Here is a 12,839-nt window from a genome sequence, read left to right as displayed (position 1 = left end):
AGAGAGAGAGAGAGAGAGAGAGAGAGAGAGAGAGAGAGAGAGAGAGAGAGAATGCAGTCACTACCGTACACTACACTAATGTGCACTGTGGGTTGTGGTGTGTGGGTTACTACTGCGCTTATGAATCTTGGTTTTGAGTGTTTTTAAAGATACAACAAGAGCAGGTCTAGCCAGCACTTTGCCCCATCCTGGATGTCTCTCTATTGAAAAAAAAAAAAAAAAGTGCATCCACACACTAGCCCTCAAGTGGAGTCCCAGAAGATACCACAGATGGCCTTGATGGAACAGAAATGGGTACTGAGAAAGATCTTTGGCCAGAGAATGGAGAGCAGTGAATGTGTTCCTACCTAACTCACTCCTCATTCCCTATTGAAACTTCCCTGGTGGTCTAGTGGTTAGAATTTGGTACTCTCATTCCCTATTGAGTCAGATTAAGGCACGCCAAGCCAGCCAAGGAAGTGAGCATGGTCTGCTATCACTGAATTCCAGAATGCCATGTGCAGAAAACACTTTCCAGAGTCCTCCACTTGGAGCCAATCAGACAGTGGTACCTTCAGTTCTTCTGGAGAGAACCCAAGCAGGTTTTTGATAGGAAGGCCTAGACCTGACATCAGCCTGAGCACTTGGAAATAAAAAAGATGGCTGTCATCAAGATGGGAGCTACGGTTGACCCTTTCAGTGACAGACTCTTTCTTTTTTTTTTTTAGAGTGTGTTTCTTTCTTGCATTTAGTTAGGCCAAACTTGCTCTGTAGAGCATGTTTCTTTTCATACCTTTAATACATGTAAAATGTTGCTACCTTTTATGCTTGCCTTGACCAATTCTTTGTTCAGGACCAAAAAAGCCTAGTGAATACCTCAAAGAGACTCCTGAACTCCAAAACCTAGTGATGTGCTATGCTGGATGTCTCTGACTGGTCCCTAAGAAACTGGACCAAGGGGAAAATAGTACAGATGTAGTGGGAGGTGCCTGCTCACACAAATTATTCATACTCTGAGGTATGGGGCATGGGGACCTGTGCAGAAAATATGCAGCGCGCCTTTAAATACAGAAAACTCAGCAAGACCATTATCGGTGTAGTGGCAGCGAGACAGTGCAATTGGTATTTACTGAAAAGTATGATGTAAGTACATATTGATGTAAGGCAAGAAGGCAAGGCAACTGGTAATCAATATTAATAAAGTTTGTTCAAAAAAGAAAAAAAAGAGAGAAACAAAAACAAATCCCTAAGGGCTCTCTGTCATGAAATGGACTTTTATTTTATTTTGTTTTTTAAATTGATTATTTTATTAAATGTTTTCAATCGGGGCCGGGGAGATGGTTCAGTAGAATAAATGTTTTCAATAATTTTTCTGTGTATGGTGTATTTTAAAATATGCAATACACAAAGCAAAATTATCTGGACAGTAGTGTGTAGTCTCTTTCTGAATTCTTTTTGCATTCTTTATCTTTTTTATTTTTTATTTTATTTATTTTTTTATTTTCCCATAATTTTATTGATAAACAAATAGCAATGAGACAGTTTCAAATCAAATTGGTAGGACAGTTTCAATAATTAACACATTCTTCCTAGTAATTAATTGCTGTACAAGATGCAGACATGATACCCTATTTACAAACACCATTAGAACAAATCTCTGTATTCAAAGTGGTTAGGATAGATATATAGTTACATTCTCTTAATGAAATGAACTTTTAGATACATCACTTCCAGACTAAGCATATCTTCGGTGGTATTTTAAAGATTATTTCTTTTATTATGATTTTTCTGTCTTCTGCTGCAAAAACACTCAATGTGGAGAAAAAGATAATTTAAATGTCTGTACAAAGCCTGGTGTGGTGGTCATGCTTGTAATCCCAGCATTTGGGGGCTGAGGCAGTAGGACAGTGAGTTCCTTGCTATAATACTTAGCAAGACATGTTTTTGCAAAAGAAAAAAGAGAAGTGGGGGGTAGGAGGAACAGGAGAAGAGAAGCAAAAAAGAAAAGAAAAGCTTATGCAAATTTTTCCCGAGTTTGTCTATACTCAAAATAGATCAAGACTTCTTTATGCTTTACATGTGAAGGATACTGAGGTCATCACTGTATTTTTCTTTCTTAGCACCTATCACAGTTAAAATTCTTTAGTTATGTGTGTGATTATTTGCATAATGTTTCCTCTTTCCATCCCTCATGACTGCCCAAGACAGAGCTGGCTATGTTTTATTTCTCCAAAGTGTGTACAATGTTAATGTAGTTCCCTACACATAGCAAGGAATTGGCAAAATCTTTTGAAAGAATAAAAATATTGTTAATAATGTGAATTTCTATAAAAATAAGTATAATACTAGATGCATTCTAATAAAAAATATTAATATTATCCATATTAATATTATCCAATTTAAAAAGAATTCAGAGCAAGTGTCATTAACCTGCTCTATTTTAAATCAGAAAATAAGTGAGGAAAATATTTTTTATTAATTTTATTGAGAAACAAATAGCAATGAGACAGTTTCAAAACTGATTAGTAGGATAGTTTCAATAATTAATACATTGCATATTGTTGTCTTCTTAGCAGTTATTCATAGTACAAAATGCAGACATGATATCCTGTCCAAACACTACTAGAACAAATCTTTCTATTCATTGAATTAAGAGAGTAGCTGCATATCTATGCTAACTACTTTGTATATACAGATATAAAATGGTCCTTCATTTGTATCCCCTTTTTTGTTTGGTCTTAACCGTCCAGCAACAAAGTATAAAAACGAGGTATAAAAAGTAAAGCCATATTAATATGCTGAGCTGCAAAAGGCTCAAGTCAACAACTTCTGACATTGCCAATCCTATGGATAAGCCACTGCTATTATAGACTACTGGAGTATATTGGATTATTTTGCTGAATTTATGTACTTACAATATTTAAATGGCAACGGAATTCATGCACCTACCATCTTTAAATGGCAATGTAATACCCATTTCTGACAAAACTAAACAAAAAAAAAGGAAAAATATTTTGAAGATACCTTTTTAAAGATAAAATAAGTGATCACCATAACAACTGGAAGCAATAACGTCTTTATGTACCTCAGGGGAGTCTGCAACACAGGAAATTATTCAAAATAGTTACTGAATTTTACAATCTGTAAAAATCTATGTCAAAGCGAGTGCCACAGTATTTGTCAACAATAAAATGTCTGTCATCAGCAAAACACATATTGATAAACTTAAACATTCTAATGGGGGCTGGGGACATAGGTTGGTGGTCTAAGTGCCTGCCTGGCAAGCGCAAGGACCCTGGGACTGCTGGCGCACACCTGCAATCCCAGCACTGGGGAGGCTGACACAGGAGGATCACTATGAGTTTGAGCTGTGTAGCGAGACCTTGTACTAAATAATAAAAAGATTAAAACAAAACTTTTTAATATAAGGGTCAAAGTTATAAACTAGTTATATAAAATGTTCCAGATTAATAATATAGCTATTAAACCTTGAATTAGCTAAGGCCATTATGTTTTTCTTTATTCAGAACCATATTTTCTTCATATAATACCAAGTTTCAACATGTGTGGTACTGCTCCCTGGGCCCAAGATTGCTGCTTCCTATACTATAAAGTGCTATTATTTTCATCTGTTAATAAAAGAGCTAACAAGGAGCAGGCTAGCCAAAATGATTACTGAAAGTATGAATAAATGCAGAAATAATATCAGCTAAATCATCTGTTATGTATCTCAGCTATATTTCTTTTTCTTCCTGGGGATCAAAGTCAGGGCCTTGTGCTTTCCAGGCAGGTGCTTATGCCCCTCAGCTGTCTCCCTGGCCTTCAACTATATTTCTTAAAAGCCAGAACCAGTTCATTTTTCTCTTCGCTGGCCCATAGCAAAACTCTCCTGCACAATTAGTAGCTGATAAAAAGCTTCTGAATATAGTGGAACTAGTTAGATGGAGAAGAGAATACAAAATTTTATTATTGTATTTATCACTAGTGCAGAATTCATCATTAAACAAGGATCATCCAGTGACAACTTTTTCCAGTTCTGTGAGAAAAAAAACCTCAGACAAAGGCGAGAGCACTGGTTTGGGCGTGCCGGGGTCCACCAGAACCCATGAGCTAATTCTTGCTCCACTGTGCACAGTAGGCAAATTCTTTAAGCTTTGTCTTCTTTTTTGCAAGTGGAAAAATTATATTACATGGCCACTGAGATCACTTCCTGGTTTTATATTTCACAGCCCTACAAGGAGGTAATTTTTTTTTTTTTTCAGAACCGGGAATTGAACTCAGGCCCTTGCGCTTGCCAAGGAAGCACTTATTCCACGGAGCCATCTCTCCGGTCCACAAGGAGGTAAATATTTTAAAGCTAAACAATTTATACATTTTTTTTTTAAAAAGATGACACCATGTATTTTGAGTCTCTAAATTTAAAATAAGTTTTGTGTACTTATTAAAAGTCATTACCAATATCCCGTTAGAAATTGTAATGATACTTTGGGTAGGAAATGCAAAAGAATTTCATTTCTTCCAAAAAATACAAGAATGTGGATTTTATTCTCCTGAATGGGCCTGCATCTGAAACTGGCCTCAATTGTTAAAAATCCTTGATCAATGATAACAATAACTACTGTGGATCCTGTTTATTAACTACCTAAATGAACATATTTAACTATTTTTTAGGATAAGGGCTACTAGCTATTGGCTTTATAGGTAAGACAGGTGAGGAACACCATGTGGTTAGCAACTGTTATAGTCAAAGATGGCAGAGAAAGTAAATTTAATATATCTGAATAAAAAATTTGAATTTCACACAAAAAGGAAAGCTAAAGAGTGAAAAATCCCCATGCCTTTAGGCAAGGAAAACAGAGAAATATGCATACCACTCGTTCCATGAAATAAGATTCAGGAGCACAGGAGTACATTAAGGTATCAAAATTGGTGTACCGTAGGATTCTGGCTGCTAAGAGGTCAGTCATGCTAATCTGGAAGAAAATAGAGTAAAAGGAATTGGAATTACACAAACGCTGATGGCTGTAACAACTGGCTTGACGTAAGACTAACAAATGGGTTTGGCTCTCTAGACCCAGCAAAAAATACAGAGAATCAAAGGTATTCTATGCTGACTTCTCAAGATAACTGCAAAGAGAAATATAAGAAGAAAAGGAAAAGAAAAATAGGTTAAAAATCAGCAGAGAAGATGGTAACACTAAAATGAACACTTACTGGGAAGAAACCACCTTTCAGTTAATCATGACATTAATTTATCATGAAAAATAATCCAATTACCACTTTTACTTCACACACTGTAACTCACAGACCTTCTATGCCTGGTTATTTTCATCAAGTCAGCTACAATGATTACGTTTCTTACTTCTTGCTGTGCTGTGTGGTAACCTCTTGTCAGTGAGAAGTGTTTTTCTACTGAATTCTCAGAAGGCCAGGAAAGGAAAAAGTATTTAGCATGTACAGCCTGAATTTAAATTATTTGGTAGGCACAGACATGATTTTATAACAAGTTTAGTCGTTACCAATATTTTCTTTCACTTATAGTTTCTCTTATCTACCAGCATGAAAGGTAATTTAGAGAAGTTCTTTGTTTTCCTGATTCAAAATAGACCCGCTGACTAACAATGTCAGTCAGACCACTAGTATTCCGTTTCTCACACCCATCAGCTAGAGAAAGTCACTTACAACTACTGAGGGAAGATGTGTGTGTTTAAGATTTGTAAAATAAAAATAAACAATGCAGAGCAAGGCAAGAACCAATTCAGGGCAATTGATAAATAACTTCCAAGGCCTAGATGGAGTTTATCATGCCCTACAAAATAAAGTTATAACAAGTAAAAAGACAATAAGGGAAACCTTCCAGACCCATCAGAGATAAATAAAAACAAATCTGCCAAACCACTATACAAAGCTAGCAATAAATAGCAAATAAATGCTTACATTTAAAAATTTTATTGAACAATTGCATGAGTGTATGTTTATTGGATAGCAATAGCACTTGCTCTTTTTGAGCGGGAGTTCACATAATCTCAGTACTAGACAGGGTCCTGACTGGATGGCAGCAGGTAAGGTCAGTTTCATGCTACAGATTGTATAACTGCGCATGCATGCTTATTTCTTATTCTTTTATTTTATTTTATATTTGCTTTTAGTACAGGATCTACTGGGTCTACAAGTTCTACAGGGATTACAAGGTCTCACTACATAGATTGGCCTCATAGTGATCCTCCTGTTTTCAACCTCCCAAATGCTGGGATTACAGGCACACACCACCATGCCCAGTCTCTATCGCCATCTCAGCATGCCCCAGGGGCAGGGCCGGTACAGCACACTGGGGATCAAACCCCGGCCCCTGCATCTACCTAAGCAGGTGCTTTAGTCCACTGAGCTATCATGCTGGCCCTTTATTTCTTAATATAAGGCTAAAAGAGAAACATTGCTTTCTATTCCCTAAACTAGGTAGTTAAGTAGGAAATGGGGCCTGAAAACAGGCCATTATTTAAGATATTAGATTAAACAGAAATACCACATGAGAGATAAGATTCTTATGTGATTTTTACAAATAAGGCAGAATTTTAACGTTTTTCACTTTTTACAAACCAATGACAATTTAAAAATATAAAATAATAATTTTAGTCCATAATTATAAATAAAACTACAGAGGTATTACTTTCCTTTGTTTTGGTTTGGTTTGTTTTGCTGAGAGAGGAATTAAATCCAAGCCTTTAAACTGAACTACCTCCCCAGTGTGAGTGGTAGGCTGACAGGCATGTGCCACCGCAGCCAGGTCTACAGAGATTTTTCAGGGTTCTGCATTTTAGGGCTGAGTGCAGAGTAGTCATGCGTTAACACGCAAGAAATGCAAAAGCTATTAAACAAGGGACTACTTTTATTTCACCTAAAATATTACAAATGACTGCTATACAAAGTATTAGATTTTTTTTTTTTCTTAGAAAACTGAATCAGCATTCACTGGTACTTCTGTTTCCTAGTGGCTGCAAAGGCCTTTGAACTGTAGGGTTTTATATTTGTTTCTCTTAATATTAGGTCCAGGGCCCTGAAACAATAGGGACTTCTATAAAATTAAGTGGTAAGAATAGACCACTTCAAAGTTTTCATCCAGCTGCGTATTTTTTTGAAACTGTAATGCTTTAACTAGAAAGTACTTACGTGGTCTGAAACGCCTAAGATTTCGGAAGTCAGAAGTTTCATAATGATTGTTCCAAGCCACCAACCACAACTTTGAATTAGCTAGAAAATAAAATAGAAGTCCAGCATTACAAATTAAAAAATATCTAAGTTAAAATTTTCAGTCATATCTAGAAGTCACACAAAGATTTTAATCCTGGGACATATACTGTCTGCATTAAAGAAGTATATATGACAACTTCTCAAAAACAAATACTCCTTTAGAAAATTTTACCTAATGGAGCTAAGAGTTTAAATTACTGCTATAAAATACAAAAGCACACAAGAACTCTACATATTACAAACCTAGAGGAAAATATGAAGTTATTTCATTCTAATCTCTATCAATAATAGGGATCATATGTTTATTTCCAAATACTGTTTTATAGCTGAAAATCCGTATTTCACAATGCTGTATTAAAATGCTTCTATTAATATAATCTAATTTTTAAATGCTTTTTTTATCATATTCTGTAGGGACTTAAAGTTCAACATATCAATACTTGATGAAAAATACCTGTTCCTTATTATGCCTAAGATGTTTGAAATGCAGTGAGATAGTGAGGTTAAGCTTGATAGCCTAAATCATTTGATAATAACAATAAGCTTATCTTCTGGAGGGTTAACAACCTAAGTTTGCAGGCCAAAATTAAAGAAAAAGGAGGGCTACAAGGAAAGCCAACATTTTGGCCCTAGCCTTCTAAGGTCAATTAAGACTCAGGACATATGAGAACTTGTACTGTAATGTCATGTACCTCGGTAGTGTCCCAAATTTTCTGATCAAGAAGATTATGAGGCCAAAGAGGAAAGTGATCGATGACGTAGAGTGTGCCTAAGGAGAGTCACATGGAGAGAAGATATTCTCTCAGGCTTTCACAGAGAGCACATTGGCCAAGCAATGGCCGTGACTCATTCACATGGCAGCACTGACAAAAGTTCTACAATCTGAGGTACAGGATCTCAGGATAAATCCTGAGGGCATTTCACTGACCTTCTCAGACCAAAAAGCTACAACTCTTGTTGCACAGGTCCTGCTTTACCTGGGTCTTAACCATTCAGTAGAAAAGTATGAAGACGAAATATAGGAAGTAGAGCCCTGCTGTTATGTTGAGCTGTGGGGGACTCAGGTCAATAATTTCTGACATTGCCAGTTGAACAGAACACCCAATGCTATTATGGGCTACTGGACTCTTTTAGAATATTTTGCTGAATTTACACACCTATAATATTCAATAACGGAACTTAGAAAAAATGGGGTATACTGATGAATGTCCATTTTGTATATGTGTATTCAAAGTGGTTAGGATAGATATATAGTTGCATTCTCTTAATGAATAGAATGATTTGTTCTAATGGTGTCTGTAAATAGGATCTCAAGTCTGCATCTTGTACAGCAATTAACCACTAAGAATAATTTATGCAGTGTATTATTTGTTGAAACTGTACTTCTGATTTGATTTGAAACTGTCTCATTGCTGTTTATCGATAAAATTTTGAAAAAAATGCTTCTATTAGTCTTTTGGAAATAAAATTACATGAGTCCCTCTTCAATCAAGGAAAATTTGATGATTTTAATTTTCTTTTGCAAAACAGAAATATGCACCAAGGCAGACAGCAAATTTCTTGGTGTTTACTTTCTGGCTGCCCTAGATTACTGAGAAAACCAGTGTAACATCTGGGCAGCCTGAGGAAAATAGCAACAGCCTAAGTCCAAACCACTCCACAAGAAATCCGACAAACAGAATAATAACATCCACAAATGCAGCAAATGGACAGCACAAGCACCACCTGCCCTGTCAACAGGAGCGGAAACAGCACCGCAGATTTGTTTCTGACCAAACCTCTGCAGAAATTAAGGGGAGACCCTTAAATAGTGATAAAGCAAAAAGAGCAGGCACCCAAGAAAGTGGAACCCCACCACAGAGGTGGATAAAGGCTTGGCAGATTGAGAATGGACTAGAAAGCAGGGATTTAAACGCATAAAAATGGTAGTAGTGCAAACTTCAAATAACAGATAAGGACTCCCAAAATCAAAGGATGATGACGCACTATTGCTATCTCATAAAAATGAAGGAGGAAGGGAAGAAGTAAGGAAGCCACCATTTTCCACTACAAGGACCCGGGCTGGTTCCAGGGCTGGGCCAGGCCCAACAGGATGAGCCAGAGCTTCTTGGGTGGCCACGGTGCACCCAGGATCATGATGGCCTGCCAAGGGCACATAGGATCTGGTGGAAGGCATTTGCCCTGACTATGCCTGGAGCTTCTATCTGTGATAGTGTGAACTTCCCTGTGCAGACTCTAGATGATCCCAGCATCATTCCCTGCAAAGGGCCCCGCACAGCAACCCCGTGGGCATTCCTTGCAACCTAAACTTCGGCTGGGAAGAACTGCCCTCTGTGGTGCCTTCACAGCTTAGTGTTCATTTACTTGGATCATCTCTACATCTGAAGATTTAAAAATATTTCCCCATACAAATGTATTAGTATTTTGCTAGATTTATTAGGATACTGTATATATTTTCTTCCAAATATATAATGAATATTTTCAAAAGTATGTGTTCTACTTTTTTGTCAAATTTCCAATACTTCAATTTTTTTCTTAGATATTCTTGAACTTATAGCTTATTCTTTGTAGTCTATGCTTAAAATGTAATAGAAAATGTAGTTTAAGACAATAAATTTTCCTTTGAGTACAACAAACACTTTTAGTTATTGTGATTTTTCAACAGATTCCAAATGAAATTTTGATTTTCTTTTGAGTTGTAAAATCACCCAATTTTTATGAATTAAAAATAATACATATTAGAATTTCCATGTTATGAAACAATTTAGCTGTCAAATACTTCTACATTTTCACCATAAGGAACACAAGATTGCCTCTAGAAAGCAGAACTGGCAACTCTTCTGTTCTGTTCTTTTGTATTCTGAGTAGAACTCTCCCTCCTCAGCTTATCATAGCTTTTCTAGTTTTACCTTCTCAATATGTAACATGTAATAAGTAATGTATAATATATAACATATAATATAAAATTATGGCTCTTCAGTATGCTTTTCTTTTTTAACAGGAACGCATCAAAACCCACAGAAAAAAAAATAAATGCTAGCACAGAACTATTTCCTTTTGACAGTAGCTATCTGTAAGACTTATTAAATCATTTTTAAAGTATATCATCTACATTCATCAGTTAAAAACATTGAACCTCACCCAGAAGTTGAGTTCAGATACTCCCATTCTATGAATTTTATTTCTCTTTAGAATTATCACCTGAAATACATGTGAGAGAAATGTAAATCAGTAACATTAACATTTATATTTTATATGAATTGTACATTTCAAACATTGCTCAGCCACACTCTTTTATCTCAACTGCCCTCAGCCACCTTTCTTCTCAGTTGGTCATTTCACACAAGGGCCAAATGTCCTCGAACTGAGAGCCAGACACTCTGCTACACATTGCATTGCCTCTTGAATTACGTTAGCACCTTCCTGTGTTATGCTGCATATGTCTTGCAGGCTAACCCCGCTGGAAAGGTTGATGGTGTGTGGGTACCACCACCTTGGAGTGCTGGCAATTTTGACACAACATTGGAAGGAGTAAACATATATGGAGTGGGAGTGGGAGAAAATGAAGAGATTCAGTACTTTGAGGCAAAAAGGGTAGAGGAAACTAAACCTGAGAACAATGCCCAAATATTCAATCAGTAAGTGCTCATGTTGAGGTGAGCATTGCTTGATGAGAATAGGTTATACCAAGAGGCTAGAGTTATCCTAATTATTTTGCAATGGTTCAAAGTGGTTTGGAGTGCTACTCTCTAAGCTGCTTTCAAAGATAACTAAGTTGAGGGACTGGGGAGGTAGCTCAGTGGCTTATGCACTGGTCTAGCAAGCACAAGTTTGATCCCTGGTACCAAAAATAAATAATAAGACACTGGCTTACAAAGATAACTAAGTTGTAATTGAAGGAAAATCAGTCTTATTAAGTAACTGTCCCATCACCATGTGACCAAGATCTGGATTCCCCCAATCCAACCATCTACATTAATCATAAGAATCTGATCAATTCTAAAAATCAAATTTAACATTGAAAGATGAAGATTTGACATCAGGGAAAATATTCAAAAGAATGTGCCTAAGTATGTAGCAATTTAAGGAGTTGCAAAAAATATTCTGGGCAATGGTTTTGTTACTATAAGGAACAGTTACCCACTAAAGAAACTTAAGAGAAAAGAAGGCATTTTTTCATATCATAAGTTCTTCTAAGGGTTAAGTTTTTATTTTTATTTTTTATTTGTTGGCAGAACTAGGAATTGAACTCAGGCCCTTGCACTTGCCAGGGAAGCACTTATTTTACTGAGCCATCTCCCCGGCCCCAGGGTTAAGTTTTTAAAATAAGTCTAGTTGTTACCATATTAAGATTGTCTACATGGATGTTGCGTGGATCTAGTGTACTATATTATTTTTCAAGGGTAAAGAAGAGAAAAGCCATCTGGAAATTTTTTTCTGTGAATAATAATTGGGAAAAGGTGCTATTTGTTCTCCTGTACCTATATTAAACAAAATCTCTTAACTGGGGAAATAACCTACATGAGCTTAACCAGAACTTACCCATGTCATTAACAAAGATGAAAAATAGTAAGAGGATAAGTATATTGGATTTCCAAACATCAAAATGAAACAGAGGATAACTGAAACCTGAAAAATGAAAAAATCTTGTTTTACAGATATTACACATACAGCATAATGAATAATGGAGACATATCATCATTTTTAACACAACTATTAGCTATATAGATAAAATAAAGGTCATGGCCCATAGTAGTTCAAGTCACTGCTACTTTCTAACTATTAAAATTCAAGGTAAATTCATAATAACACATCTAAATTGTTTTCTCTACTTGCCATCTACAGAAAATAGATTCTAATATTTCTATTATTTCAATAACAAAATACTAAAAGACTTAGAACTGTGTTTTGCTAATCTTGTATTTGTTGTTTAATTTGTGATTTCCGTCACTAATGAGGCTTTATTATTTTCTTTTTGTTTTTAAGGAAGATACATTTGAAATTTAAGATAAAAACAAAGATGCAGCAATGTGAAACTTCCATTGTATAATTTCATATTCGTACTAGGCATTAGAAATCTCAAGTCTAGGGGAAAAACGACTTTCAAAATGAAAGTCAAAAATAAAATGTAAAAATATCTTAGAGAGGCTAACACATTTGCAATCTAGTTGAAAGCATAATGTACCATTGCTAATGCATATTCCCAGTTTTTTCCTAGATATCATCAACATTATATGATTAAACACTACTATAAACAGAATTAATTTTCTTTTACATACTCTGGAACTTATTTTAGCATTTGATTTATAACATTCAAACATTACATTTATAACATCAAAAATGTTACCATATTCATATAAATGATCTTCTGAAATTTGCTTGGTTCAACATACCCCACAACATACATGGAAAATAATGAGGCTACCTGAAACAAACACACAATATCACAAAAGTGTTTTCACCGAAACATCTAGCAAACAAATACTTGTTTTAGATAATATAGGAGGCGAGTCATATTTCTTATCATGGTAGGCAAGGTAATTTGAACCAATCTTCCAGTTGAACAAGTGGAATATCTAGGGAAATATATCTATCCATATATCTATATCTAT

General features: G+C 35.6%; 1 protein-coding gene across 1 annotated transcript in view; it reads right to left on the bottom strand.

The window, feature by feature from the left end:
• Positions 1 to 12,839, bottom strand: part of LOC101577678 (probable C-mannosyltransferase DPY19L2) — a 66,783-nt gene that overhangs the window by 19,823 nt on the left and 34,121 nt on the right. Inside the window, exons 10-15 of the mRNA XM_023713368.1 lie at positions 12,575 to 12,652; positions 11,770 to 11,856; positions 10,369 to 10,428; positions 7,147 to 7,227; positions 4,851 to 4,952; positions 3,004 to 3,075 (exon numbers count right to left, since the gene is read on the bottom strand). Of these exons, the coding sequence (XP_023569136.1) occupies positions 3,004 to 3,075; positions 4,851 to 4,952; positions 7,147 to 7,227; positions 10,369 to 10,428; positions 11,770 to 11,856; positions 12,575 to 12,652 (480 nt within the window). The remainder of the gene's footprint in view (positions 1 to 3,003; positions 3,076 to 4,850; positions 4,953 to 7,146; positions 7,228 to 10,368; positions 10,429 to 11,769; positions 11,857 to 12,574; positions 12,653 to 12,839) is intronic.

This window comes from Octodon degus, unplaced genomic scaffold (assembly GCF_000260255.1).
Source record: "Octodon degus isolate 3935 unplaced genomic scaffold, OctDeg1.0 scaffold00031, whole genome shotgun sequence".
Classification (NCBI taxonomy): Eukaryota; Metazoa; Chordata; class Mammalia; order Rodentia; family Octodontidae; genus Octodon; species Octodon degus.
This window is presented reverse-complemented; position numbering and strand designations above follow the sequence as displayed.